Source organism: Leucoraja erinacea, chromosome 2 (assembly GCF_028641065.1).
Source record: "Leucoraja erinacea ecotype New England chromosome 2, Leri_hhj_1, whole genome shotgun sequence".
NCBI lineage: Eukaryota > Metazoa > Chordata > Chondrichthyes > Rajiformes > Rajidae > Leucoraja > Leucoraja erinaceus.
The window spans coordinates 85,988,071-86,001,461 of NC_073378.1; the positions used below are offsets into that span (position 1 = coordinate 85,988,071).

Sequence of the window (13,391 nt, forward strand, 5' to 3'; positions counted from 1 at the left end):
CAAAAGGTCAAGATTGAATTGACAGCATGAATTTGAAAAATGGCACTGCAGCTGTGTTATGGCACCTCAGAAATGTTGAGGTCACAGCCACTGAAAAGGTCAGCAGCTTAGTAGTGAACCCCAAAAGGTTTCCCCAGAGAGTCTAAATCTAATTTTCAAACCTATCCAAAGGGCCTGTCAGCTATTTATTGAAGATAAGAATACAGTACTTGGAATTAGATATTTTTGGCAGAATGAGTTCTATTGTTCTGTACAAATTAACCAGACTGATAATTTAAATTTCATTTTATCTGGCCTTCATAAATGTAGGATGTAGTCCATATTTATATGCATCTGTTAACATGAGGGTCCACTTGAACCTTTGAACTAGCGTTTTTACCTTGGGCCCCATTGGTCCTGGAGAGCCAGCTGGCCCTGGCATTCCATGAGGGCTCGGTAAACCCGCACTGCCCTTGAAAATAAATATTTACAAATCAGTCCAGACCCTTTTCATGAATCAAAAGTCAATACAACCAATACAGTCAAAGGTTTTAGAGCACACACACCTTTGTGAATCAACCGTTTTCAAGCAGTAATCTGTGGCTCTGCAGGGCATGCATTTACTGAGCAAAGAGCATACTCAACAATTCACTTCCACTTGCCACGAGGCAAACAGAATGAAACATTCTACTGATTATGTAATGGGCCAAAAATCAAATTATTTCACGGTAAACCCACCAATGCCCTAGTTACTGGGCACAAAACTTTAATGTCTGGTTGGTGTTTTAAAAAAAAACAAGAAGACAGTCTCCACAAAACTCGGGCCAATTGCACTTTTTATGCAAAAGTTAACAAACGTTAAATGTTCACCATTTTTCAAACCAAAAGTAGGTGGAAATGAAATGTGATGCAATACCAATGATTTAAAGTTCAAAGTCACTAGTTTATGAATTATAAGGCATGAGGGGAATAACTATCCTGTTCCATTGATATCGGCAATATTATGTCAAGCATATTTCACAAATCACATTTAATCTCCAATAGTAGAGGGTTCACAAAAAACAGCAAAAAGTATTGTTCTCAGCCTAGGTCTTACTTTTCTTCCTGGCCTTCCGATTTCTCCCTGAAAAATACAGAAAAACTCTTGATTGACACTGATTTATTGCAGAGCTTGCAAAATTATGACTAGACAGGCTTTGACACGTATTATAAACCAGGTATCATGATTCAGCAAATTCAGGTTGGGAAACCCCACATACTTACATTCTCACCTTTTGGTCCCATAATCCCTTGAATTCCTTGTGGACCCTGTTGGCAAAACAAATCTAAATGGCAAACCTCAAATGTCACATTGTGTATTAAACTTTCTCAGACCAATTACACTTACTGTGCTTATTGCACCTAAAAGAACCACGTTCTTAGGAATCTGACGTGCTATAACACAAAATACACATTCATCTCCAGAAATCAATTCCATCAATCTAGGAATAGACATCATTTTCATGCCACCTACATTTCTGCATTTATATAGTTGGAGGGAGTGAAAATAAGACAATGCTAAATCAAACACATTCTTGGCCTCTAGAAGCAAACGCTCACATCTGCTGAAAATGCAAAATATGCCTTATGTTTCGTGTGGGTACCTTTAAGAAGGTATTGATCCTGAGAATAATTATTTCCATTGATGGGGTATTAAAATCTCTACTTTAACACAGAACAGAATGATCAAGATTTCCTCCACATTTGACTAATCCATTTCATAAGATTATGTGATAGGAGTAGAATAAGCCATTCAGCCCATCAAGTCTACTCCGCCATTCAATCGTGGCTGATCTAGCTCTCCCTCCGAACCCCATTCGCCTGCCTTCTCCTCATAACCTCTCTTACCCGTACTAATCAAGAATCTATCTATTTCTTCCTTAAATATATCCACTGACTTTCCCTTCACAGCTTTCAGTGGCAAATAATTCCACAGATTCACCACTCTCTGACTAAAGAAAACCCTCCTCACCTCCTTCCTAAAAGAACGTCCTTTAATTCTGAGGCTATGACATCTAGTCCTAGAATCTCCCACTAGTGGAACCATCCTCTCCACATCCACTCTATCCAAGCCTTTCACTACTCTGTTCATTTTAATGAAGTTCCCCCTCATTCTTCTAAAACTCCAGCAGGTGCTGTCAAATGTTCATTAAATGTTAACCCACTCATTCCTGGGATCATTCTTGTAAACCTCTGCTGGACCCTCTCCAGAGCCAGCACATCCTTCCTCAGATATGGTGCCCAGAATTGCTCACAATAGTCCAAATGTGGTCTAACCAGTGCATAGAACCTCAGCATTACATCCCTGATTTTGTATACACGCTCTCTCGAAATAAATGCTTGCATTGTGTTTGCTATCTTTACTACCGATTCGACTTGCAGATTCACTTTTTGGGAATCCTGCACCTCCGATTTCTGGATTCTCTCCCCATTTAGAAAATAATCTACACCTTTATTCCTACTACCAAAATGCATGACTCCACACTTTTCTACACTATATTCCATCTGCCACTCCTCTGCCCACTTGACCAACCTATCTAAGTCATTCTGCAGAGTCCCTACTTTCTATACACAACCTGCCCCTCCACATAATTTAGTATCATCCGCACACTTGGCTACAACGCCTTCAATCCCCTCATGCAAATCATTAATATACAACATGAAGAGCAGCGGCCCCAGCATCCTGCGGAACTCCGCTAGTCACTGGCAGCCAACCAGAAAAAAAAACCTTTATTGGCACTCTTTGCCTTTTGGCATCCAGCCAACCTGATATCCATCTAGTATCTGCCCTTTGATAACATGGGCTCTCATCTTCCTTAGCAGCCTCCCATATGGCACCTTATCGAAGGCTTTCTGAAAAATTAGGTATACGTCATCTACTGATATTCTTTTCTCACTAATAGGAATTTCACAGGCTTTGTGATCATAGCAAAATATGCAATGTTCCAAATACTAGTTCCTGTCCAGCCTCAGGAAAGTGCCAATGTGAATATTGTTGGTGCTTATCCTGCGTTAATTGCCAATAAATGTGCATACTTTGCACATTTCCAGTTACTTTGTGTTGGAAAGATGCCCATATTTGCCTCATTGAGAGGAATTGCCTTTTACAAAGAGACTTCTAGAACAAAGCAGGGGCCATCGTATCCCAGCCTTAGCTTATTCCCTGAACTATTTCTGTGCACTTGGGAGAAGGTGGGAAACTCCCGAAGGGCCAAACATTTTTAACGTATTTTTATCTTTAAGAAAAACAAAATCTTAAAATGGATTAGAAAATACTCTTATATCTTGGCAAGGCAAAACTGCCAAACGATTGGAAACATTGTTCCGAAGTAATCACTGTTTTAGATGCAGTGATCTACAATATAAACAATATTTAAGTGGTTGAAAGGAAATACATTTTCCTTTAATCCTTAACAATACAAAGGAAAATACTTTGCCTAATAACTATTAAAAATGAATTCCCCTATCTCGATAACCTTCAGCACACTAGCAACCCTCAGACTTCTGCATTTCTCCAATTCTGCTCTCATGCACGTCCCCAAGTTTCCTTTCCAGCCGAATGATTTTAGGGCTCTTTAACAAGCAGCTGAACTACACTTGCTGCTTACACTTGCTTTTCACTCTCTTTCCTTGTCAACACCCTTCTTCATACTCTTACACTGTTTTCTTCCTGGTCTCTCTCAGTCTTCTCCCCACTCAGCGAGTCATTGAGTCTTGGAGCCACTGCATTTGACTAATTGTCTACCTTGTCCATGATGACCAAATTGGCATTTCCCTGCATATGTACGATTGTCCACTAAAACCTGTATCTGTATACACTGTTGACATCGTATAGTTCTTTCTCTGACTGGATAGCACACAAAGCTGGGTGGCAGTGTGAACTGCGAGGAGGATGCTATGAGAATGCAGGGTGACTTGGATAGGTTGGGTGAGTGAGCAGGTGCATGGCAGATGCAGTTTAATGTGGATAAATGTGAGGTTATCCACATTGGTGGCAAAAAACAGGAATGCAGACTATTATCTGAATGATGTCAAGTTGGGAAAAGAGGAAGTACAAGGAGATCTGGGGGGGGTCCTTGTTCATCAGTCACTGAAAGTAAGCATGCAGGTACAGCAGGCAGTGAAGAAAGCTAATGGCATGTTGGCCTTCATAACCAGATGAGCTGAGTATAGGAGCAAAGAGGTCCTTCTGCAGTTGTACAGGGCCCTGGTGAGACCACACCTGGAGTATTGTGTGCAGTTTTGGTCTCCAAATTTGAGGAAGGACATTCTTGCTATTGAGGGAGTGCAGCATAGGTTCACAAAGTTAATTCCAGTGATGGCGGGACTGTCATATGTTGATAGAATGGAGCGACTGGGCTTGTATACACTGGAATTTAGAAGGATGAGAGGGATACACATTGAAACATATAAGATTATTAAGGAATTGGACACGTTAGATGCAGGAAAGATGTTCCCAATGTTGGGGGTGTCCAGAACCAGGGGCCACAGTTTGAGAATAAGGGGTAGGCCATTTAGAACGGAGACGAGGAAAAACTTTTTCGCCCAGAGAGTTGTGAATCTGTGGAATTCTCTGCCTCAGAAGGCAGTGGAGGCCAATTCTCTGGATGCTTTCAAGAGAGAGTTAGGTAGATATTTGAAAGATAGTTGAGAGAAGGGGTAATGGGAGAAGGCAGGAACGGGATACTGATTGTGGATGATCAGCCATTATCACAGTGAATGACGGTGCTGGCACGAAGGGCCGAATGGCCTACTCCTGCACCTATTGTCTATTGTCTATTAAAAAAAGCCTTTTAGTGTACCTATGTATACGTAACAATAATAAACTAAACTAAGTTAAAAACTAAACTAACTAAATCCCTCTCATCCCTATGCTTGTCCAAATGTATTTTAAAATTTGCAATTGTATCCACTTCTGTAGTTTCTTTTGGCAACTCATTCTGGAAATGGGCTACCCTTCGAGTGAAAAGGTTGCTCCTGAGATCACTCTTAAATATCTTCCCTCTCACTTTAACCAAGTGCTCTCCTGTTTTAGAATCCTCTATCCTGGGAAAAGGGTATCTATGCCCCTCATGATCTTGTACACTTCAATAAGGTTACCGTTCAGCCTCCCACATGCTAAAGAAAAAGGTCCCAGCCAATCCAATCTCTCCCTATAACTCAAGCTTACAATCCCAGGAAAGATCCTGGTGAATTTCTTCTGCCCCCTTTGCAAATGAATTACATCCTTCCTACAATTGGGTAGCCAGAACTGCACATAGTACTACTGCTGTGGTTTCACCAACCAGTTTTACAGCAACATCATGATGTCCCAACTGTTGTATTCAGTACCCTCCCTAATGAAGGCAAGCATGCCAAAATGCCTTCTTCACCACACAGTCCACCCGACTCATTACTTTCAGGGAACCACGCACCTGTACTCTCAGATCTCTCTGTTCGGCAACATTTTTTCAGGGTTCTACCATTTACTGGGCAAATCCTGCTCTGGTATTACACACCATAATGCAACACCTCCACATTTTAGAATTAAATTCCCTTTGCCATTCCTTAGTCTACCTTCCCAAAAGATCTAGATCTTGTTGTAAACTTAGACATCCTTCCTCACTGTCCACTATATCAACAATTTTGGTGTCAAGTGGAAATTTACTAACAATGTGAACTACATTGTCACCCAAAGAATTACTATCTGTAACAATGAACAACACAGACCCCTGGGACACCCCCCCCCCTCCCTCCCCCCTCACCCTCTCCCACTCCTCCTCTCCCACTCCTCCTCTCCCACTCCTCCTCCCCCACTCCCCGCCACTCCCAAACATCCAAACAAACATCCACAACCCTTTGATTAAGAAAGAACTGCAGATCCTGGGAAGGTAGACAAACATGCTGGAGAAACTCAGCGGGTGAGGCAGCATCTATGGAGCGAAGAAATAGGCGAGGTTTCGGGTCGAGATCCTTTGACTCCTTCCTCTGAACCAATTTTGAATCCAATTGGTTACTCACCTTGGATTCTACAGTATGTACTTGAGCCTTCCAAACTAACCAACCATGTGGGCTTTGTGAAAGGACTTGCTAAAGTTCATCTTGATAAGACCCTGGCCTCATCAATCGTCTTGGTGACCCCTTCAAAAAGGTCAATTTCCCATGCACAAAGGCATGTTGATTATCCCTAATCCATTTGTGGATTAATCTAAATGTTGTCTCTAACAATACCTTCCAACAACTTTCCAAGCTCACTGGCCCGTAGTTCCCTGGCTTTCCCTTACAGTCCTTAACTAATACTTAACAATAGCCATCCACCAACCTTCCAAAACTTCATCTATGGCTTTTTTCCCTTATTCTCTCTCTTTTTCACTTATTTTCTCATCTCAGTCTTTGTTTCTTCCTCCTTCCACAACTTTCTCTCCTTCCCCAATTCTGTCCCTCCCAAATTTCTTTATCCACCTAAACTCTCTCAAAAATGAATTGCTTTCTTTCTCAACCTTAACATGCACACGTGCACACATACACATGCAAGCACATGTGTAATTGCTCACCTTCAGATTGAAAAACTGAAAGTTCAGATCCTTTACCCCTAATACTGTACATGTGGGGTTGATAGATGAACACTTTTGTTGTCTCAAATCAATTCATTTCGTTGTCTCAAATTGAGACAATGACAATAAATTTGAATACAATACAATACAATACTTGTTTTGCCATTGTTGTAGTGAGTAGGAGACTGTTATTTTTCACAATCATGGGTTCCGAAGGACTGGTCCTGGTCTGAGAGGCTGGGTTTTGTTTAGTTCTGAACCTACAGATTGGTAGGAGCTCCAAGGCTCCAGGCTCCAAGACAATGTGCCAAACCATAATACAATATGAAACCTTGCATGAAGAAACTCCACTCCTATAAGCGTGCATTATTAACAAATGAAACAAACTAATGAGTTAATTTTGCAACGTTAATTGCATTTGTTAATAGTCATTAATTGACACAGCCTACTTATAAACACTGATGTTTTGAATTCCCTTTCACTAATCCAACTGCATCTTTATCTGCAAATAAAGAAGTATTTCCTTACTAAACTTTGTCATTATTGACTAATAATGAGATACATTTGCACTGTTAATAAATATTTGCATTTATTCATTCATATCAAATCTCATTCATATCAAATCTCATAGAATTTAATGAACCATGATTCTCAGTTTGTAAATGTAATCAGTGTTCCATTGGATGGAAATTCATCTGTAGTTCTGTGTGTTTAATGATCAATGCAATAACATGCACGTATTGAACTTCACTGATAAAAGTGTGATCCCATTGCACGCTACTATGCCATGTGTTTAGCATATCTAATAAAAGACTAGGCTTGTATTTACTGGAGTTTAGAAGGACTGGACAAGCTAGATGCAGGAAAAATGTTCCCAATGTTGGGCGAGTCCAGAACCAGGGGCCACAGTCTTTGAATAAAGGGAAGCCATTTAAGACTGAGGTGAGAAAAAACATTTTCACCCAGAGAGTTGTGAATTTGTGGAATTCCCTGCCGCAGAGGGCAGTGGAGGCCAAGTCACTGGATGGATTTAAGAGAGAGTTAAATAGAGCTCTAGGGGCTAGTGGAATCAAGGGATATGGGGAGAAGGCAGGCACGGGTTATTGATTGGGGACAATCAGCCATGATCACAATGATTAGCGGCACTGGCTCGAAGGGCCGAATGGCCTCCTCCTGCACCTATTTTCTATGTTCTATGTTCTATGGTGAATTTTTACCACTTTACCCTGCAAACTGACAACAAATTCTGGAGTCCCCAAGCAAATTACTGCAGATGCTGGTATTTTAAGAAAGGTCAGACGATTTTTCTTTCTACAGGCTGGTTTACTGAGTATTTGCCGTATTTTATGGTTTTGTTTGCACAAATACATGCACTGCAGAGTGTAGTGTTGCAGTCATTTCAGATGTGATCAAGAGTGATCAAAGGTGAATTGCAACAATGTTTGTTCTTGCAACCTTAATAATGTTCAATGATTCACTGATAATTTATTGTCATGTGTACCTCGGCACAGTGAAACTCTTTGTTTTACTTACAATCCGGTAAAATCACACAGCAGATCTCACCTAGGGGATGTAACTAAAGTTTTAATTGCCTACCAATTCATTATTACTGCTGAGCAACCTCTCTCACCTGCCAAAAGTTTAATGTTATGTTGGTTTATGCTATCATATTCTCCTTTCCATGTTCACCAAATTTTGAAGCAATAATGAAAAAACAATAATATTTGATCCCATGCACAAGGCTCAATTTCAATTCTGATTTTTGTAAAATGAGTAAAGTTTAATTATAACCAATGCCTTTTATTTTTGGAGCCAAAATCAAGCCGCTGAAGAAACTAATGGGTCGGGCATCATCTGTGAATGGAAATTGACAGGAGATGCTTCAGGGTGGGACCTTTCCTCAAACTGATGGAGTAGAGGATAGATAGCTGGTAGAAAGAGGAGAAGAGCAAGGAGGCAAAATATGTCAAGTTATAGATGAATCTAGGTAAGGAGCGGTTGAATTTTTCAGTCTGGTTGACTACTTCAACTGCACAATAACCTCATTGCTCCCAGGAAAATAATATCACACAACCCACTAAATGCCTGTGGATAGCATTTTTGCAGGGGCCAGTAGCATATCTTCAAATCTGAACACAATAACTGGATTAATTAGTGCTTATCCTATTAGTTACCTTAAACTCTGGAAAAAAAACAATTAAAAATTTCTAATTGGGCATTAACTTGGCACCTGCTCGCCCGGACTACTCAAATGGTTTGAATCCTACTTGAAGGGCAGGGACTACTTTGTGTCTATAGGTAATTACACATCTGAGCGTGCAAAAATTACATGTGGAGTTCCCCAGGGCTCCATTCTGGGGCCTCTTCTGTTTAACATCTACATGCTTCCACTGGCTCAGATCATGAAAAACATCAAAATATGTTACCATAGTTACGCAGACGACATACAAATCTACATAACAATATCACCAGGAGACTATAGTCCAATACAAGCACTGAGTAGATGCATTGAGCAAATCAATGATTGGATGAACCAGAATTTTCTCCAATTAAACAAAGAAAAAACTGAAATAATTGTTTTTGGAGCCAAGGAAGAATGATTAAAAGTTAGCACCCAGCTTCAAATGGTAATGCTAAAAACAACAAACCAAGCCAGAAACTTAGGAGTAGTCATGGACTCAGACCTGAACTTCAACAGCCACATAAAAACAGTCACAAAGCCAGCCTACTATCACCTAAAGAATAAATCAAGGATTAAAGGACTTATGTCTCAGCAGGATTTGGAAAAACTTGTCCATGCATTTATCTTCAGCAGGCTCGACTACTGTAACAGTGTCTTTACAGGTCTCCCTAAAAAGTCGATCAGACAGCTGCAGTTAATTCAGGACGCTGCTGCTCGAGTCCTCACTAAGACCAAAAAAGTAGATCACATTACTCCAGTTCTGAGGTCTTTACACTGGCTTCCTGTCTGTCAAAGAATTGATTTAAAAATACTACTGTTGGTTTACAAAGCACTGAATGGTTTATGGCCAAAATACATTTCTGATCTTCTGCTTAGCTACGAACCACCCAGACCTCTCAGATCGTCTGGGACAGGTCTGCTCTGTGTCCCCAGAGTCAGAACTAAACATGGAGAGGCAGCATTTAGTTTTTATGCACCACATACCTGTAACAAACTCCCAGAAAACTGCAGGTCTGCTGCAACTCTCAGCTCTTTTAAATCTAGACTGAAGACTTTTCTGTTTGCCGCTGCCTTTCAGTAAACAATACAATTTATTAATTACCTATACTGCACTGTAACTTCTATTCCTGGTTTTATTCTATTTTAAATATTTTATTTGATTGCTTTTAATTTTGTAATTATTTTATCTGAATAATCTAATAATCGTTTTACATCTAAATGTCATTTTATATGTGTTTCTTTCAAATGCTTTAAATGTTTTATGTAAAGCACTTTGAATTACCTTGTTGTTGAAAGATGCTATACAAATAAACTTGCCTTGCCTTGATGTATCTCAAACCTGTGGCATTTAACATCACGGACAATGGTAGTAAGTGCAAGGAAACACCTGCATGTTCCCCTCCAAATCATACTCCACCTGACGTGGAGGTACATTGCCATTCCTTCACCGTCAGTAGGTCTATATCCTGAAACATATTTCTCAACAGCAGAGAGAAAGTAGCTTTGACAGAAGTGGAATGATGCAAGAAGGGAATGCACCATCACATTCCCCAGGACAATTAGCGATTGGCAAAAATGCTGATCTGGCTTAGATTGCCCAGACCCCAATGAATGAATAAATAAACAAAACTTTAACTTGTTTACAAACTGGAATAGCCTGTGAGTAATGACTGGGCTCAGTGGCAGAACTCTTGGTACTGCCCATGAACTGCTCTGATGGCTTTTACATGACAAATTAATACACTGATCAGAAATATTTAATCAATTAGAAATAATCCACTAACTTAAAAAGCTACACAATTAAGAACATAAAAGAACATAATACATTTATGTACAAGCACACTTCATTGACATACTAATTACAAGATTTAAGATTGAGCAAAGGTTAAAAAAAAAATTATACTTGAACTTAGCACTTGATTCCATTCATATGAATGGGAATGTTCTTTATAAGTCTGACAAATGTTCTATAAGAGTCTGACGAATCTTACAGAATTTTTCGAGGATGTAACTAGTAAAGTGGATAATGGAGAACCAGTGGATGTTCTATCTGGACTTTCAGAAGTCTTTCGACAAGGTCCCACATAAGAGATTAGTATACAAACTTAAAGCACACGGTATTGGGGGGTCAGTATTGATGTGGATAGAGAACTGGCTGGCAAACAGGAAGCAAAGAGTAGGAGTAAACGGGTCCTTTTTAGAATGGCAGGCAGTGACTAGTGGGGTACTGCAAGGCCCAGTGCTGGGACTTCAGATATTTACAATATATATTAGTGATTTGGACGAGGGAATTGAATGCAACATCTCCAGGTTTGCGGATGACACGAAGCTGGGGGGCAGTGTTAGCTGTGAGGAGGATGCTAGGAGGCTGCAAGGTGACTTGGATAGGTTAGATGACTGCGCAAATGCATGGCAGATGCAGTATAATGTGGATAAATGCGAGGTTATCCACTTTGGTGGCAAGAACAGGAAAGTAGACTATTATATGAATGGTGGTCGATTAGGAAAAGGGGAAATGCAACGAGACCTGGGTGTCATGGTACACCAGTCATTGAAAGTAGGCATGCAGGTGCAGCAGGCAGTGAAGAAAGTATGTTAGCATTCATAGCAAAAGGATTTGAGTATAGGAGCAGGGAGGTTCTACTGCAGTTGTACAGGGCCTTGGTGAGACCGCACCTGGAGTATTGCGTACAGTTTTGATCTCCTAATCTGAGGAAAGACATCCTTGCCATAGAGGGAGTACAGAGAAGGTTCACCAGACCGATTCCTGGGATGTCAGGACTTTCATATGAAGAAAGACTGGATAGACTCGGCTTGTACCCGCTAGAATTTAGAAGATTGAGGGGGATCTTATAGAAATTTACAAAATTCTTAAGGGGTTGGACAGGCTAGATGCAGGAAAATTGTTCCCGATGTTGGGGACGTCCAGGACAAGGGGTCACAGTTTAAGGATAAGGGGGAAATCTTTTAAGACCGAGATGAGAAAAAAAAAATCACACAAAGAGTGGTGAATCTGTGGAATTCTCTGCCACAGAAAGTAGTTGAGGCCAGTTCATTGGCTATGTTTAAGAGGGAGTTAGATCTGGCCCTTGTGGCTAAAGGGATCAGGGCGTATGGAGAGAAGGCAGGTACAGGATACTGAGTTGGATGATCAGCGATGATCATGTTGAATGGCGGTGCAGGCTCGAAGGGCCGAATGGCCTACTCCTGCACCTATTTTCTAGGTTTCTATGTTTCTATACAGCAGCCATCTTTCATATTAAGCTGAGGTACTAGATAGTCAGCTTGTCACCAACTTCCTTGATGTCTGCACTATAGTACAGGGTTATGGCACAAGGTGACGCAAGAAGAGAACCATGGTGAATGTTCTCTAGGAAACTGCTCATATCCCTCTAAACCTTTCCTAGCCATGTACCCATCCAGATGTCTTTTAAATGTTGATATAGTACCTGCCTCAACTGCCTTATTCGGCAGTATGTTCCATACACCCACCACCCTCAGAAAAATGAGAAAAAGCTGCCCCTCAGTTTCCCATTACATCTTTCCCCTCTCACATTATACTTATGTCCTCTAGTTCTTGATTCCCTTACCCTGCATTGACTCTATCTACCCCCCTCATTATTTTTTTACAGCTCTAGAAGATTGCCCATCAGCCTCCTGCCTACCCAAACTCTCCTTATAGCTCAGGCCCTTGTCCTGGCAACAACCTCGTACATCTTCTCTGCACTCTTTCCAGCTTAACACCATCCTTCTTATAGCAGGGTGACCAAAAACTGAATGCAGTACTCCAAATGCAGCCTCACCAATGGCTTGTGCAACTGTAACATCACATCCCAACTTCTACACAATACCCTGACTGATGAAGGTCACATTACCAAATGCATTCTTAACCACCCTATCGGCACTTTCAGGGAACCATATACATGCACTCCGAGGTCCCTCTGCTCTACAACATTCTCCAGGATCCTGCCATTCACTGTGAAGATCCTGCCCTGGTGTGACATCCCATATTTAACTGCATTAAACTCCATTAACCATTCTTCAGCCCACTTGTGGTATTTTTTAATAACATGGTCCATATCTCTCAAGTCCCTGAATAGCTATGTAACTATCAAAAAGCCACTTAAATACACTATCATATCTGCCTCTACCATCACCCCTGGCAACATTCCAGGAACCCACCACTAGTGTAAAAAAACTTGACTTGTGCATCTTTAATCTTTGTCCCTCTCACCTTAAGGCTATGCCCTCTAGTCTTTGAGATTTGTACCCTGGGTAGATGATTCTGACTGTCTTTCCTATATATGCCTCATAATTTTATATACTTCTATTGGGTCTCCACTCAACCTCCTATTGCCCACACAAAACAATCTAAATTTGCCCAACCTCTCCTAACGATTAATAGCCTCTAATCCAGGCGGCATCCTGATAATCCTCTTCTGTACTCTCTCCCAAGTCTCCACATCCTTTCTGTAATTATTTTCATTTATTTTTATTGAAGCAGGATATTTTAAAACCTGAAATTTATTATGGAGACTAGATAATCCACTTACAAGTTAAGAAACAATTGCTTAAAGATTCATACTTTTTCTTTTGTTTTCATTAAAAATTTTAATTGCCAGCTAGATTTTTCTGTTATAATTTAATTTGCTCTTGCT

At 40.5% G+C, this 13,391-nt stretch overlaps 1 protein-coding gene across 4 annotated transcripts in view; it reads right to left on the bottom strand.

Annotated features, from left to right (window-relative positions):
• Positions 1-13,391, bottom strand: part of colq (collagen-like tail subunit (single strand of homotrimer) of asymmetric acetylcholinesterase) — a 102,931-nt gene that overhangs the window by 66,887 nt on the left and 22,653 nt on the right. For 3 of the 4 annotated variants that reach the window (XM_055660210.1, XM_055660237.1, XM_055660218.1), the window contains 3 exons: positions 1,243-1,287; positions 1,076-1,102; positions 380-451 (listed from right to left, as the gene is read on the bottom strand). In XM_055660210.1, the coding sequence (XP_055516185.1) occupies positions 380-451; positions 1,076-1,102; positions 1,243-1,287 (144 nt within the window). The remainder of the gene's footprint in view (positions 1-379; positions 452-1,075; positions 1,103-1,242; positions 1,288-13,391) is intronic. The other variant, XM_055660227.1, reaches the window with a different exon arrangement.